The sequence below is a fragment of the Lepisosteus oculatus genome, chromosome 5, assembly GCF_040954835.1.
Source record: "Lepisosteus oculatus isolate fLepOcu1 chromosome 5, fLepOcu1.hap2, whole genome shotgun sequence".
Classification (NCBI taxonomy): domain Eukaryota; kingdom Metazoa; phylum Chordata; class Actinopteri; order Semionotiformes; family Lepisosteidae; genus Lepisosteus; species Lepisosteus oculatus.
The window spans coordinates 61,309,481-61,326,474 of record NC_090700.1 but is presented as its reverse complement, the minus strand read 5'-3'; the positions used below and the strand labels follow the sequence as shown (position 1 = coordinate 61,326,474).

Genomic DNA, 16,994 nt, shown 5'->3' with positions numbered 1-16,994 from the left:
TTTCTAATTAACCATTCATTCCTTTTTAGTATCTACCACTGTACCTTTACATGTAAAAACGTGAAAAAAACTGTACCACTGATTTGTACCTTTATCACTAAATGATAGTTTTAGATGGCATCAATAGAATACTATATACACTGATGGAAAAAAGAAATGCAACACCCCCTTCTCCACACTCTGGCCCTCCTGTCTGTGAAGAGTGCTGAAGAGTGACTCATCCATGAAGAGGACCTGATGCCACTGCTGACAAGTCCATGGCAGCCTCTGTCTGCCCTAAGCCAGTCGGGTGTGACGTCTAGGAGGTGTGAGTAGAGGGCCTCTGACAGGTCACCTTGCTCTAAGGCCAGCAGCATGGAACCTCACTGTCCTGTTACTGATGCGGGCATTGTGTCTGCCGGCAGGGTGGCAGATCTGAAACGATCTCTCAGATGGATCAGTCCGATGTGTCGGTCCTGCTCTGGTGTGGTTACTCTAGGGCGACCAGAACTTGGATGGTCATCTGTCCTGCCAATCTGCCAAAACCATTTCTGCAGTAGGGACACAGTGGAGTGGCTTACTCCATAGTGTCTGGCAATGCTGGCACCTGACATTCCTGCCTGCAGCATGCCAATGGCCCTCTCCCTTGCTTCTGGTGACATTCGAGGCACAGAAAACTGACTATGTGTGGAGCCTTCTCCACGCCCGAAACGTTGTGTTCTCTTTCTTCTTTTATTCAGCATGGAATAAACCTATTACTTGTTCCTTTGCAGCCTACGCATGCTGACGCAGCTACCCACCTGAACTACTTAGCTGCTAAATGTTCAATTCCTGTCTTCTTTTAAATATGAACAAATCACATTATTTTTGGTTTTCAACAGATGCTGCTACTGGAATTCATATAGAACATGACTAGAGCAAGAGACAGAAAATTTAGATTAATTGAATGTATGGCAATTTCTAACTCCTGTAGATACTGAAGGCTGAAGACAGCCATTCAGAAATCCACATGCACATAGCCCATTGATCTTTTCTGCTCCAACATGCTGGGTAAGGCATGTCAGTACTGCACAGGGCTGCATCAATTCCATAATTTCTGCTAGAGTCCCATTCAGACAAGCAGAAGACTACAAGGACGAAATCAGGCAAAAAGTCCCCTCACAAAGGTTACAAAGGAAAAGCCCCTGCAGAAATTCCAGGTTGTGATGGAAAGGAGGACTCATTGTTATCACAGCTAATGAAAGAGAATGGGGTTTGCAACCTGCCTGCCGTCTCTCTTCATCTCCCCGGTAATTGGATGTGTTCCATATTTCGCCGAACTCCAAGGAGTGGGACAGAGCAAACAAACAGATTGTGTTTAGATAACGGCCATCTCCAATCAGAGATTATCAGGCTTGATCTTTTCCTCACTGAGACACCAGCAGACAAGGTCAGGGGGAAGAAATTCCCAGCAGAGTGAAGGCAGCTCTGCTGTCTTTTATTACTCAGTTTGTGTGTGTACTCAGCTTCTCACTGCTCCCTCTGCAAACTCAATCGCCACACCTCTCTGCAAGCTGCTGGTACAGAGACTGATGGGAGGTCAGACATATTGAGGGACATACGCTTCCTAATCCTGAGTATAGATTTAGCAAAAGAGTTAAATTCTGAGTGGCTTGCTCAAAAACACATTGTAGGTTGCATTGGAGTGAGAAAGATACATTTGGCTGTGTATTAGCGCTCATAGACGGGGGTTTAGACAGTGTTGTGTTCATGATAGGACAGTGAGCAGTATGGTCCAGGAGAAATGAAAATTCTTATAGTCAAAGCTACTCATAAATACACTCATTATTAAATAAAAATGCATATCTAATTTTATTTAGCATTGTAATGTTTTCAGAATCCATCCATAAATGTTCACTAGTAAAAGGGCCTGAGCATTCTCAGAACGTAAAGCAGTATTCCACACAGATCTGAAATGAGGTGATGCACTACCAACATGCTTTGCTTTGGCTCACTCAGCTGTAAAATGTCATTTCAATAGATGCATTTTTTAAGGAATAACAAGGTAGCAGGACTAATAACCATCTAAACACAAAAATCAAAGAACCTCCTAGAAGTTCCCACACAATGGATAGGAAACAGCAGTAAGGCACATATTTCAGGCTTTCTGGGATGAATCCCTAAAGATAGAATGATAGAATCGTACAGAAAACTAAAAAGCAAAACAAGTCTCTCATTAGGTTTAATTTTCAATTCTGCTTTTTTCTTCGACTTTACAGTCCAGGTGCCTGTTGACATTAAAGCTTTACATTTCTGTGCCCATGTTGGTACAGTATATAATGTAGTTTCCAGCCCTTTTTAAACAGCCCTCAAAAGCAGTCTCTCAATCGCATATGCAGACTGTCAATCCCGAGACGTGCATCAACCAATATGTAGTTCATGCATTTTTTTTCTTTTGCTTCTTGTTTTTCTCCTTTTCTGCCTCTTGAAAATAGTAGTAATTGATAGCATGGCCCATGTATCCTTCTCTCTTAAACCCAATGTCCAATTTATCTCCGTAAAATGCAGACTGGCTCCATCCCAAGCCTTGTCAGTCGGACTTTGCCTGGTTTTAGATGGCCATTAATTAAAGTGGCGCCGTGACAAAAATAGGATCTAAATGGGATTTGCGTGGTGAGGAAATCAGCTGCCAAACCCTAACCTTGCTGTGTAAATCACAATCAGACCTCTTTACAAGGAGAGAAGGGGGAGGGGTTGTAGTGTCAAGGAAAACCTCAAATGGCCTTATACTTAAACCTGGGTCTCTGTCACATTTACTTACACTGCTGTGCAAAAGTCTTAGACACAAACAGTACTTACGATAGTTGTATATTATGAGCATCAGCAATTTACTCACTATCTCCACTATGGTTTTCTGCCATTAGAAAAACTTTGATTGGCACCACTGAAATGTAATAGAAAACCTTAATGAAGTACTGTATTTCTGTATTTAGAATCAAACCCATTGGACTTCTTTAGAGCCAGCAGTGAAATGTGAACCATACATACAAGTGGCATCCACTGGGAAGTGCATTTAGAACTGAGACTAGTAGACAGGTACCCAGCCATGTTGTCAAAGCTCGTAAAAGAAGCCTGTCATTGTTCAAGAAGAAAATAGATGAGATCCTCACATCACTTAACTATTAACAGCCAAGCAATCTAGAAAGGTGGAATAACTCCCTGCTGTTTGTACCCTTTCTCATTTTGGTCAACAACTTGGTCTGGATGAAAATAAGTCAGTCCCGCAATCTAGCTATCTTTGACTCATATTGGTCATAATCATTTCAAATGTTTTAGCACAGCAATTCAAGGTAAAGCATACAGAAGAAGCCAACATAAAGTGTTCAGCAGTTTGGTTAGATCCTTATGAATGCGATGGGACAGATGTTTTAGAGGTTATTTGGTGTAACTTTGGTGTAGCTGAAAGAATGGCAGCCTGACTGTAAGGATGAGTCTGATCAGACCCGCCTCAGTAGAATGAGGAATGAGCTGGGGAGCTGCTGCAAGGGTAGAAGGGGAGAAGTACACAAAAGTCAGTCCACAAGGTAAGGTATATAAATTGTATATAAAGAAGAGGGGAAGTGTGTAAAATTAGGATCTAACCTTCTTCCCAAATGTATGTTATAATTTCAATTTGTAGTGGATAATCCATCACATTTAGCAATGAAATTCAATTGACTCACTATCAAGTGTTCTTCATTAGTCTGCTTTGTTCCTTTATGCAGATCTACATGTATGCAGTTAAAATGCTATTTTTTGTATGACAAAATATAGATCTGCTGTATTATGAAAATCTTAAAACATAACTTAACATAACATAACTTCAGGAGGCCACCATAAAACATGTTTCTGCATAAACAAAGAAAAGAAAAACATTCCATGAAAAGAGTGCAAAATGCCCAAGACTTTTCCACAGCAGTGTATTTATAATACTTACAGCCTTTCATTTTTACTTTACTGACAATGCATTTGGTGATCATGAAGAATGATGCTTGTAAACAGCTTGGCCTGTCTTGGCTCGCACACTTAGAAATTCCTCTAAGAGCTCTTTGAGTACATCTCAGCTTTCACTTGCTATTAAACATCCCATTTTGTGATGTCTTTTTTTTGTTTTAATAACAAATAATAACTCATCGTGTTATGGCAGGAAAACAGTTATGAGTACAGCCTTGATTCTGAGAGAACTATAATGCAATATCTTGCCGGAAATTTATTCAATGCTTAATATTTTAAGACAAACTGTAGCATGAACTATGTATCCATGTTTGTTTAAGTCTGGTATTAACTTTTTATAATACTTTTTAGAGGTACAGTAAATGTAAGCAAATTAAAGAGTGAGATTATCAACAATATTACTTACATTTGTATTTTAATAGTTTCTATTAGTGCTTTATTTGCATTTTGAATTAAATTTACACAAACATTTTAAGACTACACACCAATTTCTTAATGTGCTTTTTTTTACTTTTGGAGTACATTAGCTCTTACGAGACATAATGGAAAATGTAAGATTCAAGGTGGAAAATCAAGTCTACAGTTCAAAATCTCTGACTGTCAGCTTGGATAGTAAAATCTACATAAATGTAATTTGTCCCATCATTCTAGCTTATGAAAACTTGTAAAAAACAAAAGCTAATCTTTGTTCCATATTATTTGAAAACTGTGTTGAACCATTTCAATCATTAAAACGTGCTTTAATTAATAATTTAAGACTGGGGTTTTATAGTGTTCTACACAATAAAAACATGTGGGCTCTTACCCAACCCAGCTATACTATTACTCTCATTGTTTACACTATTGTCCTAAACCAGCTGAGAATCCTCAGAACCTGCTTTTGTAGAAAGACTTCTCAGAACCAGCCTCCATTCGTTTCTTACCTGAGGCAGACTTGAACCTTAGGCATTCAGAAATGAAAGACCCCAAAATGCTACTGCAAAAAGTCCTGTTTGTTATCTGGATAATTGTGTGTTTGGTTGTCTGTATAATAAAGAAGAAGGCCAAAAATGAGAACAGAAAATGGTTAGTTACCTCCTCGTCCTTCACTGTCTGCTGGTTTCACCTGGATTGGCCGGTTCATCTGCAAGGGCAGAGAAAAGATGATGATTACAAAGCAGCATTTTCTCATGCTAGGGGCTGAATATGCTGCCATCTTCGCTAGCATAGACATTTGAAGAAGGTGGAAAAATAAACGATCCCAGTATTTTGAATTTTCTCCATGTTAGCCTGCTAGACTAATCCACATGCAGGAGCAGTTTTCTTGTTGAATTTGAATTTATTTTTTCATTTCTTTTTTTACTTTACTGAATGCATTCTGTAAGAACCTCTCTTGGTTTTACCAACAAGAGTTTTTAGTTGCCATGCTGACTGCTTCACCATTTAAACAAATCTAGACCCCCTTAAAAGAAATAAGCCTTGTCTTTGAGTTACATCATGCCCAACATCATGCCCACTGTATGACCTAAAGAAACATCTGTGCTCATTTGTTATAAATCCAAACTGTTAATTGTTTACTATTATACTGTAGAAAGAACCTCATATTTTAAAAATATATAAATCATGAGTTCTCATTCAGTTACTTTTTCTTCCACTATTTTGTTGTTAATGCCTGTCTTATCAAATATACTTGACAAAGTAATCAAAACTGACATGAAACTGACATGTAATTTGAACTTCTTTATTTTATAGGATTATGTTACTATAAAAAAAATCTTTTCAGAAATTTCAGAACAAGAGCAGTAAAATGTAAAAAAACTAAAATGTACTATGTGGCTCCAATAATTTGTTTACCTTTAGCGATATTTGAAAAGCTCATCAGGTGAATTTTATTTTATGCTTCTAAAGGTGTTGTACTGTATACTATATATACTGATTGAAAAAAGAAATGCAACACACTCTTGCCCTCCCGTCTGCGTGGAACAGGCTGAAGAGTGACTCATCAGTGAAGAGGACCTGATGCCAGTGCTGATGAGTTCATCGCAGTTGCAGGAGGTGTGAGTAGAGGCCTCTGACAGGTCGCCTTGCTCTAAGGCCAGCAGCATGGAGCCTCACTGTCCTGTCACTGATGCGGGCATTGTGCCTGCCGGCAGTTTCAGCAGCAGTACAGGTGGCAGATCTGAAACGATCTCTCAGATGGATCAGTCCGATGTGTCAGTCCTGCTCTGGTGTGGTTACTCTAGGGCGACCAGAACTTGGATGGTCATCTGTCCTGCCAATCTGCCAAAACCATTTCTGCAGTCGGGACACAGTGGAGTGGCTTACTCCATAGTGTCTGGCAACACTGGCAACATGACATTCCTGCCTGAAGCATTCCAATGGCCCTCTCACTTGCTTCTGGTGACATTCGAGGCACAGAAAACTGACTATGTGTGGTCTTTTTCTTGCAGTGACCTAAGCTTTGAATTAAGGCCTTTTTAAAGGTGACCTGATCAGGCATTGTTCCACCTGGACCTCGTTGGGTAAAAGTGCACCTAACGAGCTTTCATGTTATTGCCAAGTTGCAATACCTCACTGCACAAGCTGTTTTGCTGGTCAGAGGGCTTAAAACACATTGACAACTTTTTTAAAAAACAAATAAGCTATAACTAGCTATAACTTCCAGAAAATGTTGCATTTCTTTTTTCCATCAGTTATATTTGTATATATTTAAAGTATATTTTGTTGTTCAATTTGTAGTGATATTTAATTTTATTTCAATATAACACAGATATATATTCAATACTTGGTGCTAAACATTAATAATATGGGTGTCTGTTGACTGAGGTACATCAGAGCCACTGAACATCCTAACAATTAAATTTATGCAATGCCATGTTCGAAAATCAGGGATGTGTGACCCTCTCCAAAAAACTGCACTGGCAGGTCACATCTCAGACACACACTGATACTATGAGCATAATCTCACTGACACACAAAGAATCCATGTTAACCCCATGCCAACAGGATGAAAGAAAACTACATGGTCACTCTATCTGGACCATTGAGCCTGATGCCCTGCAGTGTAGAGAGCTCCTAGCTTAGTACAAATTTGCTGTGGCATGGCACAAGGACAGCAGCCCTTTTCCATTATACCTGCAAGCAACTGACAGTGCATGAGATCCCTACTAAATACAGACACATACTGTATAGAAAGGTGGTCCTACAGTGTTACACCCAAATGCAAAGATACTCTGACAGTGAGACAGAGGAAAAGTTACATGGTAAGACATGTACACTCCCTGCGCATATTGTCCAATCCAATCTTGGATTGTATACAAACACTCAGTTAAGTGGAGTGACAGAGACTTTTCCTAACCTTAAAGGCACAAAAAAAGTTTATCTCATCCTAGCCTAATGTTGTGAATTATGTATTAATAGGTATGTAATTTGATTCTCCTGAAAGAAGAAAAGAATGACTTAATATCAGGGGTCACAAGAAATAAACCGGTGAAGAATAATATATTTTTAAAAGTAGATGTGTCTTTTGAGACATTTCTCTTTGCAATAATATCTGAAATCACAGGCTAAATTTGCATTACAGAGCCTGGAGTTAAAAGGGCTCCCCTACCTCTGGAAGGTTTAAATGCAATTACTGTATATGGTAATGGCTGAAGGAAAAGTAATAAGTGCACTTTGTCTCAGCTTCATTTTGTATAGTTGCTGATTAATTCATTTGATAAATTTAGCCTCTACAATCCTATTTAGCAGCCTACTCATTTTGTCTGTATTATTCTTAATTGGAATAATCATCACTCATAACGGACTTTCAGTCTTGTGTAGCCTGCTTTCCAAAATATGTTTGTTCTCCATCAGTCATACAACAATTTTTTTATACTGTATATATGCTGGAAAATGCACATGGTATTATTCTGTTTTATACAGTATATCCATTATTGTACGCACGTTTTAAATCATATAAAAAATTACATCATGGTATAATTTTGATTTCATTAACATTTAGTTGATTTTGAACTTTGTCTCTTCTGGGTTATGTCATGGCATTTACCAAACCACATTTTTCCATCCGGTGTTGTGGGAAGCCGGAGCTAACCAGCAAGCAATGAGTGCAAGGCAGGGCCATCGCAGTGCAAGCCAATAATACATGGGGACAATTTGAAGGCCTCTGTAAAGGCCGGGGGGGACATTACTCTACTTGAGAAATGTCCTCAGATCTTTAATGACCACTGAGAGTCAGGACCTCAGTTTAACGTCTCATCCAAAAGACGGTGCCCACTACAGTAGTGTCCCCGCCACTACACTAGTCTATAAGGACCCACAGCCCCCTCCCACTGGTCCCAATAACACGTCTTCCAGCAGCAACCAGAGCTTCCCAGGAGGTCTCCCCCCAGGTACTGACCAGGTTCAACCCTGCTTAGCTTCAGTGGGTAGCCAGTTGAGAGCTGGAGGGTGATATAGCTACTGGCGTCTTCTGGGTTATATCTTTGGAAATTCAATTATCATTTCTGGCAAATCAAATTATTTGATTACATTTAAATCATTTTGTTGGAAATTTTGGGTTTCATAACATCACCAATCAGAACAAAGTGCTTACCAGAGAAAAAAGCAGATAATATCTGAAATATAGTAAGAAGAAAGAAATAAGAATTAACCTATAAACAAATAGCACAAATGAAAATTGCACATTACATGGAATTAAAATGGGTGTTCTTTAATCTTCTTACTGATACCCTCATAATGAGCCATATTCACAAAATCTTGACAAACTGCTTACCCCCTGCTTCCAGTCCAAGAAGGTGCATCTGTAAGGAACACCAGTTCGACCAGTTAAAACATCTGAGTGTGAGCAAGGGGTGTGAGGAGGTCAGAAATTTGTCCCAGTTCACGCGGCAGTCAGCTCTACAGCTTTCTAATTAATTGCGTTCCAGCACAAGACTGGAGCGGTAGGCCATTAGTGGCCTCCAAGGCAACATTTCAATAGGAGTCATTAGGCAGAGGTTAATACACTGGAAGTTGCCTGGCAACCATGGAGAGGGCAGCTCCAGAGCAGCCAGACTGTTGGTTTATGGGCCATTATCCATTGAATTGGCAGATATTTTGCTCTCTGAGGTTACATCAAAAAAGTGAAACCATTAAATGAGACTTAAACATATTATTTTCTTCATGCTAGTCTTTTCCTGCTGTTGCTTCTTGGAGGAATATCCTTGTATAGCTCCAGTGCTTCTGGAATGATTTTTACCCGATTGCTTTCCTTGTCTCTTCACCACTGTGCTAAGGCCCCGGAAGAAACAAAAATTGCTGTTATTTTTCCCACAGAAGATGCAAATATATCATATTACATTATTTAGTACTCATAATGCCTGTACATTAAATATTCTTTAATTAAATTAATTAATTCAGGTATGTGCATATACATCATGTACTCAATTGTGTCTGACAGCCTAAATCCTGACCTTTTCCCAATACATTTTCCTAACTTTGAAAATTTCACAGACTGGCATACAATAACACATATTTATCTGAAGTATGGGGGAAAGACGTCGTACTGTATGTAATGACTTAAGAGGAACTTAAGAGGAACTGCAGTCTCAATTTCTCAGACTGGTTATTAAATCTCAGCAACATAAAAAATAATTGACGGTATGACAACATTTTACAAATTCTGAATTAAGCACAAAATTGTGAACTTTGTGAAAGTACTGGATAGTCGTCATTTAGTCACAAACTGCTGGTCTCACCACCGGCGAGAGTTCTCACAAATTGCAACATAATGTGGCTCTTCCTGCTCACTAGTCACTGTAATGACTAATGTAATGAGATGTATGAGCAAGTAAGTACAGGTTGTACAGCAGACATTTCATGACAAAACTGTTCCAACATGATCTGCCTGCAGAGATAACAAGGAGTATTTGTTGGCAAAACCATCTCAAAGTTGAGAGCAAATATTTCTATTAGATTAAAAGAGATGCATTCGCAAGCCTGCTTGCTTACAATGCAATAAGGCTGCATCACTTCACTAGAAGTGTTTTGCCTCCTCCTGAATCATAGAATATGGCATTACGCATACCTGGAAATTTAGTCTATTTCATTATGTAAATTGGAGGTTTTACAAATTAGTGTAAATTTGACTTTTATTGTGGTTTGAAATGCACTCATTAATGCTGATTCTTTCTAAAATATATAGATGTATATAAATGTATATTTATACAAAATATTAAAATAGTATTGCAGTTCCACTTTAAAGATTCAAAATCTGTTACAAGAAAGTCTTGGTGGAAACACTGTGTCTTCTTAAAGAACCTGTTAAAGCATCCTTTAATAGCATACCTCCTTGTGATCCAAGTCTAAACCACACTTGCCCCTCTTATTTATACCTAAGCACTTGATGTCCAATAAACACTTCTTCCTGCTAGATTTCTCTTGTCAATGGTTTTTGCGGTTCCTTCAAAACAATGTGGAGTAGGAGAAGCCACACAGAGATTGGCTCAGGGGCTCACTAACAGCAGGTGGCTTAAGTGACATTTTAATCCCTTATTACCGTGCAAAAGATTAGCTGTGGGATCAAGGCAAAGTTAATTATATGAATTTATCAGAGCCTAGGATGGCAGAGCCATCTCCCCTCTGGCTAGAATATGTACTACAATTGACAGCAAATGGTGACATTTCCAACCACAGGTGGGTTTTTTATTTTATATATATATATTTTAATTAAATGTGGGTTTCAAAATATTTTGTTATCTTGCAGATGCTGGCAAACACAATAGGAAAGTCTTCAAGACAAGCTCTCTCCCTCTCTCAGCTTCCCAAATCCAATACGTTTCTTGACACACTGTCTTAATGGGTTGATCAATTTTGACAAATTGGCAGCTTGCACAATTGTGCCCGAAAATCCACAATCGAAATTGTGGACTGACCTGTCAGCTCAGCACAGCGGCAGTTGTTTCTACATTCAATTTGTTCTTTTTTTAATCTCCAGGGGTTGATCTATATTTTTCATTCTTTTATGATAAATATACCTACGCCTTCACACTGGTTGTTAGTAAAGAAAAAAAAAGAAACACCACATTTCTCTTTCAGTCTTGTTCTCTTAACCAGGAATTGATAATGCTATAGGGAAATACAGGTCAGGCTCATAACTGGACTTTGAAAAAACTTTTTTTTTCTTTTTTCCAGTTGTAGGGTGGAACCTTAAAGAAGGTGATCAAGAGTTTTGCATAAGCAAAATGGAATGCCAAAAAGGGAAAATAGAGAAATATTTTGAATTAATTCTATTTCTATGAGGGATTAGAGCTGGGGCATTTTCTGCCTTTTTTTTCAGAAAAAAAAATATTGTGGTAATCTAAAGTAAATGCACTGGTGCTTAAATGTCTTGCTTTATTTCATAGCATCTTATTCACGAGTTTTAGAATCACTCAAGGGCTCACAAAAATATTCAGTGACTTGTTCAATATTTAAAATTTTATACTTCGTAATAATTAAAAATAAGATATTGCCTGTGGTACTAGCCTCAATTTTAAGACAATTCAGTTATATCCAAAATAGATCACAATAGTTTATAAAAATACAAAACTGTATTGAACATCGCTTTTTGAAGCTTCTGTTTGATATTATTTTACTTCTTGGAAAAGGGGTAAATGCCGAAATACCTCTTTGAGCAATGGTAATAAAACAAGGTTCTATTCTTAAACTCATATCATGATATAACTCATATATATGTGTGGCTTTCCAATTTTATCAACTTTGTAAAAATGCTGCATTACAACCATTTGCATGGAACATACATTAATGTTTCTTTTTCATGTGTTATTTTTCATGCAGTATCTAAGGAAATTATTATTTTCTGTTTCACCTTTTGTGACTGTTTATTTACCCCAGTTCTTTTTTTCTTCTCTCCAATATGAATATTACCCTGAGGTCTCTAACTGCCAGACTAACCCAAGGGTTTGGGACAGAATGTGTACTTGGTACTTCACAGGGTGAGTCCTTTACCTTCTTCCCTTCCTACCAGAGCTTCTCCTTTCTACTTTCTTGAAACACTGCACAGCTGCCCCTTGGTTAATTCCATCTCCTATTGCTTTTGGTGTGCTTGAAACTAATCTGCACCTTCTTTCCTCTTCCTCTCCAGTAAAGCCTCTGGCCTCCTTTGAAGCCTGTGAGCTGTCTCCCTGATTCTCACCTTGCCAGCTGCCTTTGACAGTAGTGCGATGAGCTTGCACCATGAATTTCTCATGTTATCATGTTTCTATCTGTAACAGACTTACAGTAGTTTCCCTGCCCTAAAATGTGTCATTGTAATTTGGCCTAAAGTTGCAACTCCTCATCCTCCTGCTTGGAAGTCAGAGACACTGTGTTTTTTCTAAAATGGAAGTCTCACCTAACCAGTTCATATTCAGTTTCTTTTTTCATAGGTACGAACTGATTGTCCATCAAGATCTTCCATCAAGATCTTCCATCAGGCAAATGTTTCCATTTAGATAAATGATTCTCCAAGCTTCATGACAAACACATATTTAGTTAGCTCAGAAGAAGACAATGTTTTGCTGATCGACATTTACAGTAAAAAATATTTAATGCATTAGGTCTGAAACAAGCCCCACTTTGGGAGCTGATGTGCTGATTGGGATATTTCCTATCAGCTCTTGTGAATAAAAAAAACAATGCAAATGCTAAAGGTTTGTTGTTGGCATTGTAGACAATATCTTTTTACATAAGAACACATGCTGTACTGTAAGTCTTTCTTGCCATTCAGAATCTATGTGTCCCATACTCAACAAGCTCACATTTGATTATAATTTTAGATTTAATGTTACAGTAGGTATCTCCGGATATTTAACAACATTGTAGATGCCTCAATATTCAATATGTAAACTAGGATTGAGTGCTGATTTTGCAGAAGAAAGAATAATTTAGGCAAAACTCTACATTCTGGGAAAGTTAGGTTCCAGCCAGATAATGCGACTTGCTGCCAAAAGCATTCTATTTGAGTCTCTTCAGTTTGGATTCCAATCTTACCACAAATCACGGCTTATCAACTAGTACATTTTATATTTCTTTTGTAACCTCACCTTGTAAATTATTTTGAGAAGGTATTTTAAATTGAAAGTTGCTATGTAAAATAAAAGCTCTTGTACCCTCTTCTTTCATAAGGTGTTTATATGCGCTTTTGAAAAAGAGGGTAAATGGCAAGTTCTTCTTTCCTAATGTTTTTTAAAGAGCCCAAACAGCAAGAGTCCCTCATCTACTCTCTCTGCTGCCTACCAATCTAGACTCATTCATCAGAATATTAGCTCAAGTTGTTAATGCCATTTACAGGCTGTTAAACTCAATTAAAGATGCTTAACGCAGTTTGACTCATCTCCAAGCCCCATTGGAGAGAAGAGAGATGTCTGGAATCCATTCCCTATCCTCATGTGATAGGCACATATACTCCGAGGAGCCCCAGGAAACATAGCACACACAGCTTCACAATATTATTACCAGGCTTCCATGATTTGCATTCTAATATTTTAGGACAATTATTATTCATTGGGTACTGTCCCCTTTAAGTAATAAAGAGATTAAAGAATGTAAACATCAAAAACATAAAAACCATAAACAGTGCAATCTGAATATTATATAGTAGTTAAATGTATTAACAATCTTAACATGACTTTTTCTTTTGACTTTTTGATTGATTTTGTTTCGTTTGCATAGACAGACATTCTTCAAAGCAACTCTGGACAATCACTTCAAAACTTTAAACGTTTAATGAGACAGATTTCAACATACCGTGGCCTATAATATACTGTATAAGATTAATCTCAAGTCGATTTCACCTTCAGAAGGCTTGCTGGACTATGATTGTGCCTTTTTGTATTTAACAAGAACCATTCAGATCTTTTTAAGAATGTACAACGTACATTTTTTTCTTCACTTTTTTCAATAGAATGCAGCACAAAATGCAAAACTGATATCTAAAGTAATGCCTCTTCACTGCCATGTTGGTACATGCTTGCACTGAAATCAAATAAATGAAGCAAAAGATATTCTGAACTTTGAGTAACATAAAAACTCTCTGCAGGAAAACATATTGCCTTTTTTTGTTCTCCGATTACAATTGCAATCAATAAACCTCATTAAGCCCACGTTAGAAAGAAAGCAACCTAAAAAAGTAGGTTACTCATCTGAGTGGTTTGGATGATGCAAGGAAAAGAAAAGAGTCCTAATACATGACATGAGGCATTTTCAAATGCACTCTGTTTATGGAAGTTGTATCAGTTTCTGCACATGGCCTGCTGATATTGCAAGTGTCTCATCTTTAAGTAAAGAAGGCAATTTGGAAATCACAGATTGCCAGTCATAAGATTTAGTGAACAAGCATGTATTAGGACAACCATATCCTGAGCAGGAAGAAATAGAACCCTGTAAACAGACAGCCTGGGAGGGGGTGGAAGGTAGGAGTTATTTCCAGTTGTACCAGATTTCTTTAAGTCCTGACAAAAAGTTTTAACTTCTGAACTGAAGCCCATTTCCTCCATCTGATAGCATAGTACTGAAAGATATTCTTAAAACAAAACTGCTTTAACTTTTCTCCTCTGTCATTTTCATCGTTCTGTCCTACACTTTGTAATTACCTCGCTATCGATTCCCTGTAGCCCATTTTAGTTTTTTTTTCTCCTCTGCCTCACACTCTTTTACTAATTTACACCATTAATTGAAACCTTTAGAGACTTTGTATCACCATCCTTGCAAGAATACAGTCAAATATAAATTCATTCAAAATACCTTCTAAATATCAAAATATTTTCTGTTTATCATTTTAAGAGACACCAAGTCCTCTAGCAGGGAAAGGCTGACGAAATTTGGGCAGAGGCATATAGTATGTGAAACTTTGCTGTCATATTATCTTCTGGTTCATAAAGTCCCTGTTTTCCCCAGCTGCAGATAGATCACCATATAGATCACCACAGCATGCGGCCGCCGCACTACATTAAGTTTATGGGCATTTTTTCTCGAGCAGGGAGAGCCGACACTGAGAGAGACGAGACTAACAAATTAGTCAATGTGACAGGGAGCTTTATGATCTTCGTTCTCCAAAGTGCTGCTTCTAGCACAGGCTCAAAGGCGTTTCCATTTTGACATAAGGGTGCTAAGTCTGTTTCCAGTCTACATTTCTGCGATAAAAATAATAATAATAATAATTAATGGAAAATAGGACATAGAAACCAGAGCACAGTTTTCCAAACTAAGACTTGCTAAAGTTTTAGACAAATATCTGCTCCCACAGAAATTGAGCTGATATACTGTAAGTACTGTATCTCTAGCACTGGATTTACAGGTTGTGAACTGTATGCTGGGTTGGGTGTTCAGGAACGAACACTTTCATCTGTAGTTTTAGATGGAGGTTCTCAACCTCCATCCAAATGGACTACTTAACACATTTGGCAGATCTGATTCTAGCTAATTTGATCTGAGGATCTCATTCTTTCATTTCCTGAATGAAACGAGGACTCTTGCTTCAATAACATGGATTGTTGAGTTGTTCCAGATTCCCCAACTATCTGTGTAAAAAAGGCCACCTACTCTCAGTTTTAAATACACTTTCCTTTTGATTCTACTTATGTTTTCTGCTTTGTGTTTCACTGCAGGAGTTCAATGGGTTGACTTTTTCACTGCCACTGAAGATTTTGAACACCGTCAAATATTTGGAGAATTTTATGTGGCAGCAACCAATAAACTACTGTAGCAACATGGAGTATGCTAGCATGGGAACTTGAGCTTTTTACTAGGGTGATTTGTTCTACAGAGACACAACACAAACACATACAGTACAGTACACAAGGTTCACTTGTGTTCCAAATCTGTTAATCAGAAGTGATCTTAACAAATCTTTGACAGATATTAGACAGGGTTCCGTCAACACTGGATAATCTAGGATAAAAAAACAAAACACAATACCTTAGTATAAGTTATTACTTATTAAAGGATCTCCTGTTAGCAAAATATCAAAGCTGTCACATGCTTAGCTACTGTATGTAAACCTTTGCCATTCACCTGGTGAACAAGCTTAAGTAAATATACTGTATAAGAGACTTGATGAAAAGACATTTCTGTGAATTTCTCACAATTCTGCATGCTTACTGTATCTGCAGGTCTAGGCAACTGAATTGTTTTAAGTCATACAATCCAAGGGACAAGCTAATCAAGATACTCTACCATCAGTATGGGATGGCTTGAAATTATATATTTTAATCAGCTCTGAAGAGAAACACTGCACTTTAGCCTCTTATGACAATGTTTTCCTGTACCTTTCAAGTTGTGCAAAGAAAATAAAAAGAGGATCAGGCATGGATCTTTCTGTAAACATCAAAGGTTTTAATTTCAGTACAAAAATTGCAAGGAGCCAGCATTAAGCCTCATTAAAACAAATAATATGCTGTGATTACTCACAAAAGCACTGAGAACACATTGTGGGTAACAGCAAAGACACATACAAGGGCTGATGCGGCATTGACTGCTTTAATCATGGTGCTTGAGTGCTCCATTTCAGACTGCTATCAAAGGATCACATTTGTGGGTTGAGCATGTTATCCTTCGATGTCTGCCAATTCTCTAAAGTCAGAACTACTCTGTGTCTCTCAAGAGCTGCTTTCTAATTTTTATGAAAAGGAGTGAATGTACACTCAGATGTACAGTATAAGTTGTTGGCCTATGATGGGCTATAGAAGTTTATGACCACAACATCTTAATTCCCTTTCCAAGATGTAACAATTGTGTATCCCCCAAATTCCAAGAATTTGGGACCTTCTTAAAATACAGTTGATAAATATTTAACAAAGTATTTGCCTTTTGCTTTTTAACATGGTCCAGTGGAAAGGAGCATCCAGCTCATGTATTGGCTGAGATGGCATAAAAAATCAGACTTGAATTAATTCAAAATGGGGTATTGAAAGGATATTTACAGCAACAGGCACATTTCCTATTTTGCTAGGACGTGCTTCATAGATTCAAACATATACATTTGATCATGTTAAAACCTTGAAGATTTTATGCATTTTCTATTCCATTTTTATATGAAATAATTA

At 37.8% G+C, this 16,994-nt stretch overlaps 1 protein-coding gene across 12 annotated transcripts in view; it reads right to left on the bottom strand.

Annotated features, from left to right (window-relative positions):
• The window catches only part of celf6 (CUGBP Elav-like family member 6), a 146,117-nt gene that overhangs the window by 46,916 nt on the left and 82,207 nt on the right, over positions 1 to 16,994 (bottom strand). For all 12 annotated transcript variants that reach the window (XR_001478090.2, XM_015343717.2, XM_015343721.2 and 9 more), the window contains one exon: positions 5,026 to 5,074. Coding sequence is in view for 11 of the 12 variants with exons in the window: in XM_015343717.2 (XP_015199203.1) it covers positions 5,026 to 5,074 (49 nt within the window). In the remaining variant the exon portion in view is untranslated. The remainder of the gene's footprint in view (positions 1 to 5,025; positions 5,075 to 16,994) is intronic.